The 14,986-nt window shown below is 32.6% G+C and overlaps 2 protein-coding genes across 2 annotated transcripts; one reads left to right on the plus strand and one right to left on the minus strand.

Moving 5' to 3' along the window:
- Positions 1 to 2,000: 2,000 nt before the first annotated feature.
- Positions 2,001 to 9,997, minus strand: LOC106774582 (mRNA cap guanine-N7 methyltransferase 2). Its single transcript, XM_014661616.2, has 11 exons — positions 9,814 to 9,997; positions 9,659 to 9,734; positions 9,473 to 9,567; positions 6,536 to 6,607; positions 6,183 to 6,292; positions 5,284 to 5,406; positions 5,110 to 5,202; positions 4,695 to 4,763; positions 4,483 to 4,571; positions 4,271 to 4,368; positions 2,001 to 2,385 (listed from the first exon to the last, which is right to left on the minus strand). The coding sequence occupies exons 1-11, from the start codon at positions 9,892 to 9,894 to the stop codon at positions 2,254 to 2,256; spliced, it is 1,038 nt and encodes a 345-aa protein (XP_014517102.1). The 5' UTR covers positions 9,895 to 9,997; the 3' UTR covers positions 2,001 to 2,253.
- A 219-nt stretch (positions 9,998 to 10,216) lies between these two features.
- On the plus strand, positions 10,217 to 13,468 carry LOC106775232 (uncharacterized protein HI_0077). Its single transcript, XM_014662322.2, has 4 exons — positions 10,217 to 10,442; positions 10,536 to 10,655; positions 12,025 to 12,255; positions 12,972 to 13,468. Exons 1-4 carry the CDS (start codon positions 10,254 to 10,256, stop codon positions 13,341 to 13,343), a joined length of 912 nt encoding a protein of 303 aa, XP_014517808.1. The 5' UTR covers positions 10,217 to 10,253; the 3' UTR covers positions 13,344 to 13,468.
- Positions 13,469 to 14,986: the final 1,518 nt, after the last annotated feature.

Raw genomic sequence — 14,986 nt, forward strand, 5'->3', positions numbered from 1 at the left:
CCGCAACTACAAAGAGAGAGTCCCGTCATAATCATTAATGGAAGCTACGCGGGATTCTGTCCTTTTACCAAAATACCCCATCTTTATAAACCCGGATCCGATGTTGTAAAACAGAGTAAACGACTGCGTTTAGGATCCGGAATCTTTTGCCCGACCCAAATTGCTACGGCCGCGTTTAGTTTGGTAAGAATGAAAAGAATGTTTGGTATGTAGTAGTGATCATCTTTGCATCTTTTTCTTTTTGGTGAACTCTTTTCGACCCTTTGACTAATCAACTCCAATAACTTTTTTTTTTTTTTCAAAAAGTTTTTTCAAGTTAAAAAAAAAATGAAAAACACCAAAAATCAGAACGCATAGTTTAATGAATTGGGTTTATTGAATTTAAACTTGATATTATTGTTCAAGTTTTTTTTTTATTATTAGAAAATAAGAGGGTCCTTATTTTGTATTTACTGGGTAGCTTAGTATTTTTAAAGCATTTTTACCTGTGATGTTGTTGAAGGAGTAAGTAATGGTAAAGAGGTAATTATTTTGGATAATTTCATATATGTAAGGAAGTTGAGGTTGTTTCACTCATTAATTGCTTATGGAATAAGACAATAAAACAATATTATACATTTTCAGCTTTAATTTTAATGACTGTTTGTAATGATTATCCTACAGCTGTATGATGACAATGTTTGATTAGGTTTGACTAACTTGTTGACTATTTAACACACTTTCTCTTCCAATTTCCCTTTGTTTTAATATCAGATTAACAACCATTTAATTTACCAAGTTATACAAAAAACAATAAAATAAAACTTTGCATAATTTAATTGTGGAATTGTAAGACATTTTTTAATATCCTCAAGAAAAGTTGATAAAGCTTAACACTAAAATTCAGAAATATGCAATAATGTATTAAAGAATTTTTTTCACAGATAAGACATTATTGACATTGGACATTTTACATTTATTGTAAGTTCTCAATATTTTGTTATGCATCAAAATAATTTAGTTTAATTTGTTAAAGAGTGAATTATTTTAAAATGTTGATATCTGTATTCAGTTAATAAAAAAAACACGCACAACGACGGCATGGAAATTATATTAAGTGTAATATATAAAAGATATAATATTTATACCAAAATTGAAATGATAATGAAAGTTATGCGTGTGGGGTTGAAAAGACGTGTGTTTTTACGTGAAATTAATGTAAATATGACAATAACAAAAAGAAATCACTTTAGTCTCCTTTGACTATAAAAGTTGACATAAAAAAATTATAAAAATCCAATAATAGTTTTATTGTTGATAAATTACATCTTTATCAAGCACGTGTATTTGAAACATTTGAGAAAACAAAAATGCAATAAGATTTCAATTTTGTTTTATTCATCATTGCGTACCGAACTAATTTAAATCTGTAAGGATCTATCAATGCATGTTTGTATTAGTTGATTTAGCACTCTTAAATTAAATGTTTTTAGAAGTATTAAGAAGGCTTAAATCCTTAATTGGTCCCATGTTAAGAAGGAATTTTTAGTTTAGTATCCGCTTTTAAAAATGTATACATTGAATTCCCATGTTTTGTATCTTGTGTCAATTTAGTCCCTTTAAACTATCAATTTGGCTTGAAAATTGCAAGGGGACAAATCATTTTGAGTTGTAACATGTTTATTAACTGTTTGAACGTTTGGACATCTTCCAATTGTTGTTACAAACTTGTTTGAAGTGTCATTAATTCACTAAATTGACACAAATTGCAAAATATGAGGATTTAATACATACATTTTTAAAAACAGGTATTAAACTGAAAATTCCCTCCTAACATGGGGACCAATTAAAGGATTTAAGCGAATAATTATTTTCAACACAATCTTAAGTTATAAGTAGAAGCAATTTTGGGACGCTAATAGAAATCTAGCGTTGGAGACAAGGAACACGAAAAGCATAAAGTGTGCATTTGTTATTGGGGACAAGGGAAATAAGATAGGACCAGTAACATTGACTCCATGTTATCCCAATTTCGAAGAAAGTGCAATTGATTAAAACTTGTTCATCATTACATTTTTTAATTCTACTGTTTTGGAGAGTGAAAAAGTGAACTAATCCTTTCACACTGACTACAAAAACACCTACCCTAACAACCTTCACCATTTTAAAAAGGATGAGAACACCTAACTTCCTTCTTCTTTTTGCTAATAAAATTAAATATTGGTTGCATCAGAAAAAACAAAATTACCTAAAACATTAGCTTCCGGAGAACATTCAAAGTGCTTCTGGAAAACGTAAATCTGCTGGACCTGGGCCCAATATTCCTTTCTGTTCGCTTATCTTGCCCAGCCCAATAGCGGGTTCTACATGACCATTTATTATTTCATCATCTCGACTACTGGTTCCCTGCTTGAAGAATAATAGCATGATTAAAGAATGTAAATGCATCTCACAAAAAAACATAATATGGATGCAAAATAGTGTTGTACATTTTGGTAAAGCAAAACCTTTGAATAGAATATTTTGTAAACGCAAAATCCAAGAGTAAGAAGTTTTTGCACGTAATTAGTGCTGTATAATATACAAAGCTGGATCATGGAAATTAGAAGCAATTTAGGATTTGAATGCTTGGAAAGTACAAACCCGTTCGCTTGAAGTCATTTCTGACTGTACTTGAGAAAGTTAGGTAGCATATGATCACCTCTTTGATCATACCAACAATGACCTTTTTGTCTAGAAGTTCCAAATGTACCACTTTCAAGATCACTTTCCTAGCATAATAAAATTTTGATTTTGTTTTAAAAAAACTATCAGTTTTGGTTTGTTGCTCCCTTTACATCCTCTATCGATTAATCCTTCACAAATTATACAAAAGTGCATCATCCACCACTTTAATGACTGATATTAATATTATTGGTGAAGATCCTATGTCAACAAAAAGTATTTATAATCTATAAATGAACGAAGAACTCATCTTATTTTAATTAATTTTAAAGTTTATTTTTTAATATAATATCAAAGTCATTCTTATTCAAAACCTATCCTAACAAAGTTTATAAAATTAATCTATTCTGTCTCCTACTATCAAACTACCTACAAATATTTAATTTTACACTCTACATATATCAACATATACATGTTAAGGTGTGTTAGAGATCATTCATCGACTAAAAATGTAACTAATTTATAGTACAGATGCAAACCGGTTTTCCAGGATTTCATTAGACTTAAATAAACTTCTTAACTATTATTATTATATATAATTTTTATTATAACTTTTATGATTGACGTAAACCTTTAGTCTCTCAATAGTTTATTTCTCAAATTTAGTTTCCTAATTTTTTGATTGCTATGATAATTTTTTTTACTTTTCTTTTTCTTAAAATTCTCAAATTTTAAATCTCCATAAATTGAATAAACTATAAACCATTTTAATGAAAACACGATCTTTCATTCAAATTCAGAAAATCTCAGAAAATGTCAAAAAATTATATGTATTTCATAAAATTTTGAACAACCTTCCAAAGCATCACTTATGGCCAATCTGTTATAAATCCTAAGATGTTTTAGTAGAAAAAATAAAGGTTTGAGGGGTTTAAGAACAGAGAAACTAACAGAAAGCTTCAATTACACCAATCGAAAAAATTGAGAGATCAAATTCAAACAAAAGTTATAAAAAATGTAAATTCACACAATGATCACATCAGAGAAGACCAAATATGTAACTAAACATTTTAATTCATATTAAAATTGAAAACTAAATATGCATTCACGGTATAGAAAAAATTATACTATCACTGATAAGTAGAATAAGTTTATTGACCTTTATAATAGCAGCTATTTTAAAAATTATGAGTGGTGATTTTAAATTAGTTGGCAATATAGACAAACATTAATAGTGCATGTCAATTAAACTCATTAAAATCTTATTATTTTTCATTTATTTTAAATTGATGTTTCCTACAAGTATAGTAAAAGTAAGCATGGCTTAATTTATGAAAATTATATTTGCAGAGCATGTTGGCTTTCACATTGCCAGTAATGAGTCAATGCTTAATTTGCAGTGGCCATTTCCTAAAATAATTATAAATAAAACCTGTCTGCTGTCTGCATGGGGAACAACACCATCTTTTAAGAGATTGTTAAAAGGGAAAATTATATGGTACTTGCGTGATAGAATAAAGAGAAGAGGAACAAAGGGCACCCGGCACATTCTTGGGAATAAAATAAATATTGATCAAAGTAAAAGTGGTAAATCAAGGTAAAATAGTCTACAATATCTATCGGTTACCTCATCGTGATTATAAATTGCATCTGGCAATAATGGAGTCGCAACTGGGGGTGCAATTTCTGGGTCAGGCTTTTGAAATATAAAAGTGGTATAGAGACCTGCATAGGAATGGAAAATACAGTATCTGAGAATCTGCATAAATAAGAGGTGAAAGTGACACCAAGTAATTTATAAGCAATAAAAATAACTAAAACATAATAGCAATGCATCACCTAGCGCATCGTATGAACGTGGAAGAAGTCTTCCCCTCGGATCCAAGAGGTTTGGAACATAGTGTGTTAACATGCCAGCTAATTGTGCTCTGAAGCAACAATCACAGACGTATATTCAATAAATATTCTTGAAAATCCAAAAATACTAATAACATATTTGAAGGATTTGAGAGGATTTTTCATCAGGCCCCACCAGAGAATGTGAAACTAACCTGTTGTCGTCATAAAATTCGGTTAAATTTTGAATCTCCACATACTCAAGGCCAGCTTCCCTGGCCAACCTAAGGTTTTATGAAGCAAAACATCAGATTTATTCAAAAAAACATAATTGTAGATATGAGGTATGAACCAAACAAGCACAAGTTACAGATATTTTCATCCTTTCATGGATTTAGTTTTACATTCCACGTGGAATAGAGTCAATTTTGGTGCGTTTGGAATTTCTTTATGACTGAAAGTTAAAGTTTAAACAGAAATCTATGTAAAAGTTGGCGATCAAACTTTTCCTTTTAAAATCAATTTTGCTAGGTAATATCATATAACATCATCGGCTCACATTGGCACCAAACAACACAACAATTCACAGTAATGAGTCATCCATCTTGATTTGAGATACTAGAGGATAACCTGATGAAACTTGGAAAATGAACCAAGCAATTAGTTTCAGCAGAGATATCATTAGCAAATTTTAGCTGGTACTTCTTTCCAAATAACGGAAACCTGAAAATGTTGAATAGATTTTAACTAAAATAACCTAAGAAAAGAATAAACAATATGCAGTTGATTGATTGAAATATGTACTTTTCTTCTTCAACTTCAAAAGTAATCATGTAATTCTCGGTCCGGATGCAGTTGGGAACAATGTTTGGCTTCATGCTGCTGCTTTTGTTGTGATAGGCTTCAACATTCCTCTGGTATTTAGCCCTACACTACTACAATGTTATTTTATCTATTCTATTAGCGCATAAAGATCTCATGCGGACAATATGAATTACCAGAAAAACAATGAAGACAAACACCAATAGAATCCAAGTTCAAAAGTATAACATGGAGGAAAGAATGCAATTCATACATAGAAAATAGATAAAACGCATGTAGGAGAATGAACAAAATTGTCTAACCAAAATAAGACCATTTGTGATTATAGACTATTTTAAATTTCATCTGAAACCACTAGGCCATTCTTCTACCTTTTTCTCCCTCTGCGGGACAGAAAGGGATTCCATTATAAATATAAATGCATTTGGCTTGAAATTACACCTAAACGTTAATAAATAAATGATTGAAAGAAGATTGAGAACTAAAGTCTTGGCTGTAAGAAATAAAAAGCATAGCTAAAAGACATATTTCAGAAATCTCACACATAGGAAAGAATCACGATGTCAAGACGTATTATCCAGTTTAGAGGAACAGTTTAAGAGATGCAACTGAAAAAGGGGCAATGTTCTACACCTTTGAGCATCCCATGGCACTGTTTCCAGAACAACAGTTATATTTTTGCTTGCAGTAACATCTAGGTGCACACAGACTAGGGGAAACTTTTAACCAAATCAACAAAAAGTAATTTGGACACTATAAATCAAATGAAGTTCCATCACCAATAAACCAAATAAAAAATAATAGTCAAGAAAAGGAAAAAGGAAAAATAAGCGAGAATGCAACTAAACCCAAGAATAATAGGCCTCCGACAACTCCCATACCATATGGTAGATGAGTCAGGAGTAATACCAAGAAAATAACCCCCGGGTTTCAGCAGAGATGACACATTATGCAGTAGTTTCCGTGCTTTCTCTTCAGTCTCAAAACACAACTGCATTAGAGATGTTTATCATAAGAGGGCTAACAGGAAAATCTCAAACAATTAACTAAAACAAAAATTTAAAGGACTCGGACTCTAACTGGGCTTGCTTATCATATTCTTGAATAGGATTTTATCATACAAAAACAAAGCAACGTTAGATAATAAGACACCCTGGACACAAGCTAAATAGCAACCTTACTCAGACCTGCACATACAATGATTCAAAACATCTTCATAAAATTAAGGTCAGACCTGCAAATGCTGCAAACAGCAGACAACATCAGCCACATTGATTTTCTCCTCCAAATGTGTTTCTATATTCTCCTGACAAAAAAACAAGAAAACATATAATTAATACTAATAATATATAATACGATTCCTTTTACTTCAATTCAAGGTAGTCTGAGGCACTAGAGGTTTCAAATTTCAACAACTTACCACACAGTGTGAGCCTCACTAGCCAAAAGTGACAAAAAGGAATTAAAATATATGAATCATACACCTTAAAATTATCATATGTACTCAACACGAAAGCACAACATTCACAGCAAAAATTGGAAAAATCAAGTGCAGTTCAAAATACCTACGAGCCAAGAGTCTCAAACTATTCTTATAATCACATTCTGACTATCGTATTGTATGCCCTTTTAAACTTCATATCAGAGTGTCAATAACAAGTTAAATGGCTTGATTTTTTTCTAAAGCACTGTGAATAAGGAATTATAGGCAGCAGCGGAGTCCTCCCAAACAAACCCTATTTCACACTGTGATAAGATGTTACGAGAAAACCTATTCCTAGGACAATAGAGAGAAAGCCAAAGAACAAGAACACAGGAAACCACAAAATGAATGGATTCCAAAACTGAGATAGAGAATACAGATATGTTTGTCTGTTTACAGTATGAATGATTTTACAATAGCTAACTAAGGTTTACATAGCTAGTGTACTGTCTGCTTAACAGTCAGTCATGACCCCTATACAACCTTATTTCATAACAAAAATACCCTTCATTCCATCCTTGAGATCAACAATGTTTTCAAGGGAGTGATATTGTCATAACTGTTGTTTCTCAACAGTTTTCTTAACATCATCTGCCAAAGCCTTGTATAACTGCTGTTACTTAACAGTTTTCAAATTAGGCGATGTTGCTACTCTCAACCCTTGTCTCCACCCCTAAACTTTGAACTTCTAGTTAGTTTATCAAAGTTCCAAGTAATGTTGCCTGACATTATCAACCATCCAAATCACAACAACCTAAAGGAAGTAGCAGATATGTAAAGGTGGTTTGTAGAACAGTCCAACTGAAATTCTTGACTATTGAAGAAATCTTGAGTTTAAAACCATCTGCCATCATCAAATTCAAAGGTTCCATTGACATGAAATAAGAATAGAGATTTGAAGTGAATCTGAGAGAGTATGTAAACCCCTCTCAAGAGTTCTAGAAGACATTTCTAGGAACTAGAATCAGCACAAAGTATATATAGCACCTAATAATAAATCCGATTAAATATCATCTATTCTAACACATTGGTTCAATTCTGCAACCATATTTCTTACCAATTTGTATGTCTAAGAAGTTGGGTACTGCCACTATTAATCAAGATGTACAAGGGTCGTTTCTGATGGTATCCTGTAATTCTCATAGTTCTAAAACCAGCCACCACTGTTAGGATATAATGTGTGCAGAATAAAAGGAAATAGATTAGGAATTAGTTGTTAGTTGGTTAGGGAGGCCTTTAAAAGAAGGCAGTGAGGTCTTGTGTCAGGGTACTTTTTGATAATTTTGTAGATTGGGCTTTGGCTCTTTGTGAAGGGGAAACCCTTGGAGGAGGGAGTGCTCTCCTATTCTTGTATTCTGTGGTTACAATAATAATACAGTTTTGTTTCCAGTAATCTAGTGAGTGAGTGTGTGCTGTTTTGAGTGATAGTTAGACTTCTTTCTCTTCTTCATTATTCATCTCCATAACATGAAGTTGCAACTTTTTATGAACCAAGTTGTGCTCCACCAAATAAGGCTCATCACAATAATAGCAAAGCCCTTTTGACCTTCTTTCAGCATATAAGAAGGTGTCAAGCTTCTTGCTTGTCTTTGTTTGGAGGGAACAACGATTGGCATAGTAGATGATGGACTCACAGGTGCAGGACCTAACACCCCTCTTCGAAACTTGTTGGAGACATTGATAGGGTTAAACTTCATACATTCTTGCTAGAGCAAAAGTTTGTCTAGTTGTAGATGGTTGACACATTCGAACCATCATTTGTACCTCATTCTTGAGACCACCAAGAAAACAACTCAAAACATACTCCTTCGATAGACTCAACCTATTAATAATTAAATCAAATTCTTCATGATACTCGCTGACAGAATGTTTCTGCCGCAGCCTCATTAACTCTGCCACGGATCATCACAAATATCACCAAAACATTCAATCAATCTTTTAGTGTAATCATTCCAAAATAATAAAGATGAAACAGGAAAAGATTTTGCCAGAGTCATGTGCCATTGCAATGCCCGACCCTCCAAATGAACAATAGCAAACTTCACTTTGAATTCATCCAGAGTCTTATCAGTCAAGAAATAGTTTTTGCATTAATACCCATTGATTGACGGTTTCTCCACTAAAACAACGAAAATCAATCCTAGCTAATCTTGTTCCACGAGCATAAGAAGAAGGATTAGGATGCCTACCACGTGAGAAAGCTTATTTCCATCATCAACCCTCTGTTTTACCAGTTCTTGGAGTGTTTAATTCAGGGAAACTGCCAAAGTTTATTATAGAGAAGCAGCCAGTTTCATGAAATGAGAATCCATGCGTGTTGAGAGGCGCTCTTCAATATCTTTCATTGGCTGAGCATCCGCCATTGCCAACCAAGTATACTGGATACACCAGGTTGATTCCAATTGTTACGAGAAAACCTATTCTAGGGCGATGGAGAGATAGAAAGAAAGTCGATGAGCAAGAACACGGGAAACCCCGGAATGAAGGGATTCCGAAACTGAGATAGAAGTGATAGAGACTACAGGTATGTTTGTGTGTTTACAGTATGAATGAATTTACAACAGCTAAATAAGGTTTATATAGCTACTGTACTGACTACCTCACAGTGAGTCCTGACCCCTATAAAAGCTTATTTCAAAACATAGTTAAAGACAGAAGAAAGAATTGAACGTAGAGAAGAAAGGTTACCACGGAAGGGTCGACCTGGAAGAACTGGGCAGTGTAAGATTTCCTGTGACTCTCCCAAGCTTCTCGCATTTGCTCTATCCCAGACGAAGACGCGTCTGCAGCAACAACAAGAACAAAAAGAAGAATGAATTCGAATTGGAATTCAAATTCGAAGGAGACATGGAGAGGAAGAAAGGGAAGGGCTACCAATTCCAATGTAGTGACCAATTTGCGCGTCGACCCATTTATCAGAGCCGGAATCAGCACAATACAAATCGCACACCTTGAATGAATGAGAGTGAGAATAAGAATGGAGAAGGAAGAGAAGAATGAATTGGTTGGGACGAAAGAGCTTGACGAACCGTAGCGTAAGGGTGAGCGAATATGTTTATGAGAGCCGTTTTCGCAAAATCATACAACCGCTGGTGTGTTGACTGACTCATTCCTCAAACAACCCTCTTCCTCTGCTGATGTTTCACAAGTTCATCAACCCTCAATTTTATTCACTCTATAAATTTTATAAATTTAAAACTCCCATTAACAGCTTCTTACAGTTCATGCCTATAAAATTATCATTTAACTAGTAAAATGTTGAGAAAATGAATAATAAGTGATTAAACTTATTACAATTTAATAATTAAAATTTTTATAATTTAATAAATTCATAATATTATTGAAGTTTACCTTAGAAATATTTAACTCTAACATTTTCCTATCACATTATATATTTTACAACTCGTTTCTTTATTAAAGATATAAATGCTTAGAATTTGACCAATGTAAACAAATCGAGGGGGGAGATATGGTCCCCAACCAAGAAACCTTAGTGGAAGCGGCGCTCCGAGTTCTCAACACCGCCGACCCCTTCGAGAAGGCCCGACTCGGCGACTCGGTGGCTACCCGGTGGCTCAATGGAGCCATGGCGGAACCCTACGACCCTTCTGCCGGCGATCACCTTACGCTCCCTGATCGCCCCGCAAGGCTATCTTCTGTCTGCACCATTCTACTCTCACCTTCTTCCATTCTTTGGTGTTCGACGAAATGCCTCATTTTCACTTACGTGCATAGAATATTGTGTTGGCAGGTGAAGTTGGTGGCGCCGAGTCTGATGCCGAAGCTGGGCAAAGCGGGAAGCTTGCAGAGCAGAATAGCCATCGTTCATAGCCTCACTCACACTGAAAGCTGGGCCATTGACTTGTCTTGGGTATTTGTGGATTGTTAATTGTATTCTTTAACTTCACTTTCGCTAAAATGGTTTGCTTGCATGGAACACTTTATTTTTGGGTATATTTGAATTGGTTGCTGATAGTGGAAGCCAATGGATAAGAATATAATGAGGCGGTATAAATTGGAATAGAATGCTTGTATGTTCTAAAATGGAATCAAGCAAAGATTCCATTCTATGTTTTTGAAAAATGATTGAACAGAATGAGTTATAACTTTTTAATTCTAATGTTCGATATATTAGGCTCTTCTAAACCAAAGGAGGGTAAAATAATTATTTTATCATTGGTAAGAAAATCATTATTTTAACAGACATATATTTTCTCATTGACTATTGAGATTACTTGTTTAGTCATCTAAAAGAAGTTGTTCACTTTAGAGGAGCTGATATCCATTGATTTCAACCCCTCAAAATCAGTTTGCAGGACAAAAAAGATATAAAGAAGATAATAGCAATGAAAAAGGATCCACAGAAATATTAGATTACTTGTTTGTGAAGAGAAGACGAAGAAATATTTTACTTGGATGGAGTTTTTTTTGAAGAAAACTACACTTATCTCTTCTAAAGTCTTCTTGAATGATGCCTATACTCCCTTTAGTTTTAAACAAACATTTACCTCTTCGATTTGTTTAATCAAGTGACATACACACCATGTAAAATAACAAACCTTACCTTGCTAATGATAGACACCACAGGACTTATTTTACAACTGTGCATTTTTTGACTCAAAGTTCTATGTACTTTTAGTAAAGTGATCGTTCTTTCTTTATGTTTCTCCGTAATTTTCTTTTCATTGCATATTTTTTGTTATTTTTTGGAGAAGAGATTGGTATTTGAGCTATATACATGAAGAATACACGAATTTTAGAGGGATCTTCTTTGATTCTATGTTTGGGGAGGTGAGTGTTGTTTTGCAAAGTAATATGTGAATGTCATTTAATGAGACCTCAAGTTAGGTTAGTTCAATTTTCTCTTGTTTTAAACTTGCCTTACAGTGACACAGATTGATAAGGTAAATGTGGAAATTTTCTGATTAAAGTGCTGGGTTTTGTGAAAATAGTTTGTGATTTTAATGGTGGCTGGAAATGGAATGATGATAGTATTGGCGGATAAGAGAATTGGAGAAGAGATTATCCATATTTAAGGAAAAGTTGATAAAGATAAAATAGTCAATCATTGATTTCAGTTTTAGGATCACACTCATCACTCTTAGGGTTTGAACTAAACTTTAATCGGCCCTCCTTGTTTGTAGTGTGTTTTATTGTTTGTTTGGAAGAAGTTTAGTTTTTTCATATGCCACCCCCAACATTTATTGGAAAATATTTTTATGCATAATACATTCATGCAGGATATAATAGCACGTTTTGGCAAGCAAGAATCGATGCCTAGAGAGTTTTTTACAGATTTTGTGAAGGTAGCACAGGATGAAGGGCGGCACTTCAGTCTTCTTGCTGCACGACTTGAGGAGCTTGGTTCTTATTATGGAGCATTACCAGCTCATGATGGTCTTTGGGATTCTGCCACTGCTACTTCCAAGGATTTGTTAGCACGATTAGCCATTGAACATTGTGTCCATGAGGTGTGTCTTTGGGTTTTTTTGCCATTGTAATTTATGGTTTTGCTTTTTGCCAATTTTCTTACATGGTTTTGGTGCTAACTCAGCAAGACTAAGTTGAATGTAAATTATTGTATTGTTTCTTTAAAAAGTTGTTTACAGTTATTATAGTTGGGAAAATCTTGCAATTATTCAATATGATAATCAACTTGATTAGCATCTGAAAACTCTAATCTTCTGTGCCAGAGTTTAGTTTTAACAGTTTTGATGGCCTGAATGGAATCACTTGTTTACATTCAAACTAGTGCACTATACAGCATATAAAAATTTTCATCTGTTCTCATTTCTGAAGTAACTTATTTCTCGGAGGTTTTCCGGCCTTATCATTCGATGAGGGAAAAATACTGCAATTTCATAATAAAACTGTTAGAAGTTAAATTGCTACTGTAGTAAAACTCTTGCTATGAACTCTGCTCATCACAAGTTATTGTTTGTGGGTTCAATGGGGATCCAACAATTCTGACAAAAAGGTCTTAGATGTGAACTTCTAATAGTAGATCACGTATTAGTCCCACTATTATGGCTTGGGGCATATCTTGACCTCAGAGAGAGGCAACCTCCCAAAACTTTTATAATCCCAAAACATGATAGAATGTTTGTATTATTTTGATGCATTGTCATTAGATAAAAATTGTGGTATTGCTTGTATCTAAAGATACCTCTTATTGAGAATGAAACAGGCCAGAGGACTTGATGTGCTGCCTACAACAATCTCACGTTTTCGCAACAGCGGTGATAACACTACAGCAGATTTACTAGAAAGTGTAGTTTATCCGGAAGAGATTACACATTGTGCTGCTGGAGTGAAGTGGTTCAAGTATCTATGCCAGAGGTCTACGAATCCAGCCTCAGAGCAGGAAGAGGAAAGTGAAAGTAAAGATGAAGAACATGAAGTCATAGCAAAGTTTCATGCAATAGTGAGAGCATATTTTAGAGGACCCTTAAAACCACCATTTAATGAGGCTGCGAGAAAAGCAGCTGGATTTGGTCCCCAGTGGTATGAACCGCTTGCTGTTAAAGAGGTTGATTTGATACCATCCAATAGCCAATAACTAACTAATATCTTTCATTTAATTAGCAGTATCCTAGCTTCATACATGGCAAATGTAACACATAAAACAGCAGTTTTCTGTCTTTTTTGTTTCATATTTTAAATAGTTTCCATTTTTTTTTCCAACTCTTTAATCTTTTTATGTTGTAGTGAGTACGCACTTTGGTACTTTAAATTTTAAAAGTTTTAATATATATTTTTTAAAAGCTTGTTTTAGTTATTTTTAACAAAAATGTAGAAATGATTAACAAAATTCACTAATATTTATGTTTTTAAAAAGAATCATACTAAAAAAGTATTAAATAAGGCAATAAACTCATTAACCAATTCTATTAATTTCTTTAGCGTTTTTTTAAATATAAAAATATTATTTTCAGAAACAAAAGCAGTAAATTGAACAAGTTTAAACTAAACATACTAAAACATAAAATTATACAGGACTAAAAGAACAAGTTAGATTTAGGCTATATCTATCTATAATCTATAATAATACAAATTAAGAGAACACAAAGAGCAAGTGTTACAACCAATTTTTTTTCAAAAAAAATACAAATGAAAATAAATCAAAACTTTACTTAAACAGGAAATAAAATAGTCTTATAGCCTTCTTCACATACGTTTCTAATTTGGAAAAAATGTTTACTATCATCTCAGCTCTCTCTGCGTTTCTCATCTAAAGGTATGTCATCTCTGTGCACGACTTATCCTTTTTATTATCTCATTACAAAGTACTTTTCTATATGCCCTATTCTGTTTTCTTCTTCTTTTCCATTTTTTCGCAAGCTTGATTTTGTATTGGGTTTTTCATTTCACTCAGATTCCCCCAAAAATGAAAAGGTGTGTTCTTTTAGATAGATGTTTTCCAATGTAGATTTGTGTTGCCTTACAGTTTTTTCTATTTTGAGAAGAAAAAAAATTAAACTTTACAGTTCATGATTCCTAATTTTATCTCATGTTTTTAATGGTAACATCTGCATCTAAGGTCATATCTATAACCTACAAAACTTTTGAATTCAAAATTTAAATATGAAATCTTCAATGATAATATATACATGTAGTATGTAATAGTTACTGAAATATTAATGCCAAATATTTTCTTATTACAGTACAATTTGAGTTTTCACGATTATAGTGTATTATGAATCTGTGTATATGTACAAATATAGCATTAGGAAAGTGCCCATTGATTTAGTTTTCCTTATAATAAGAAAACTAATTACATTGAACAAGTGGTATTTTGAGTCCATGATGTATAATCAAAGCAATAGTAGATTTTAAATAAGATCATTTAAAATTATTATTTCCTGAACAGTTTACAGCATAACAATTTTGAAAAAATAAAATAAAAATTGTTTTTCTGCAATTAATATATTGTAATTATTTATTAAAATTTAAGTCAATTTTAATTTTTTAAAGTTGGTGTCTAAAAATAAGTTTAAACAGGTAATTATATATTTTTTTACTGTTTATTAATAACTATTTAAAACTTTATTTTACAATAGATAAGTTCGAATATATATATATATATATATATATATATATATTAAATTACATTATAATAAAATTGATAATAAACAAAAATAAATATAAACAAAAAATTTAATTCATAACAAATATATAAATATGAGTGATTTATTTTATAAG

The sequence above is a fragment of the Vigna radiata genome, chromosome 10, assembly GCF_000741045.1.
Source record: "Vigna radiata var. radiata cultivar VC1973A chromosome 10, Vradiata_ver6, whole genome shotgun sequence".
NCBI lineage: Eukaryota > Viridiplantae > Streptophyta > Magnoliopsida > Fabales > Fabaceae > Vigna > Vigna radiata.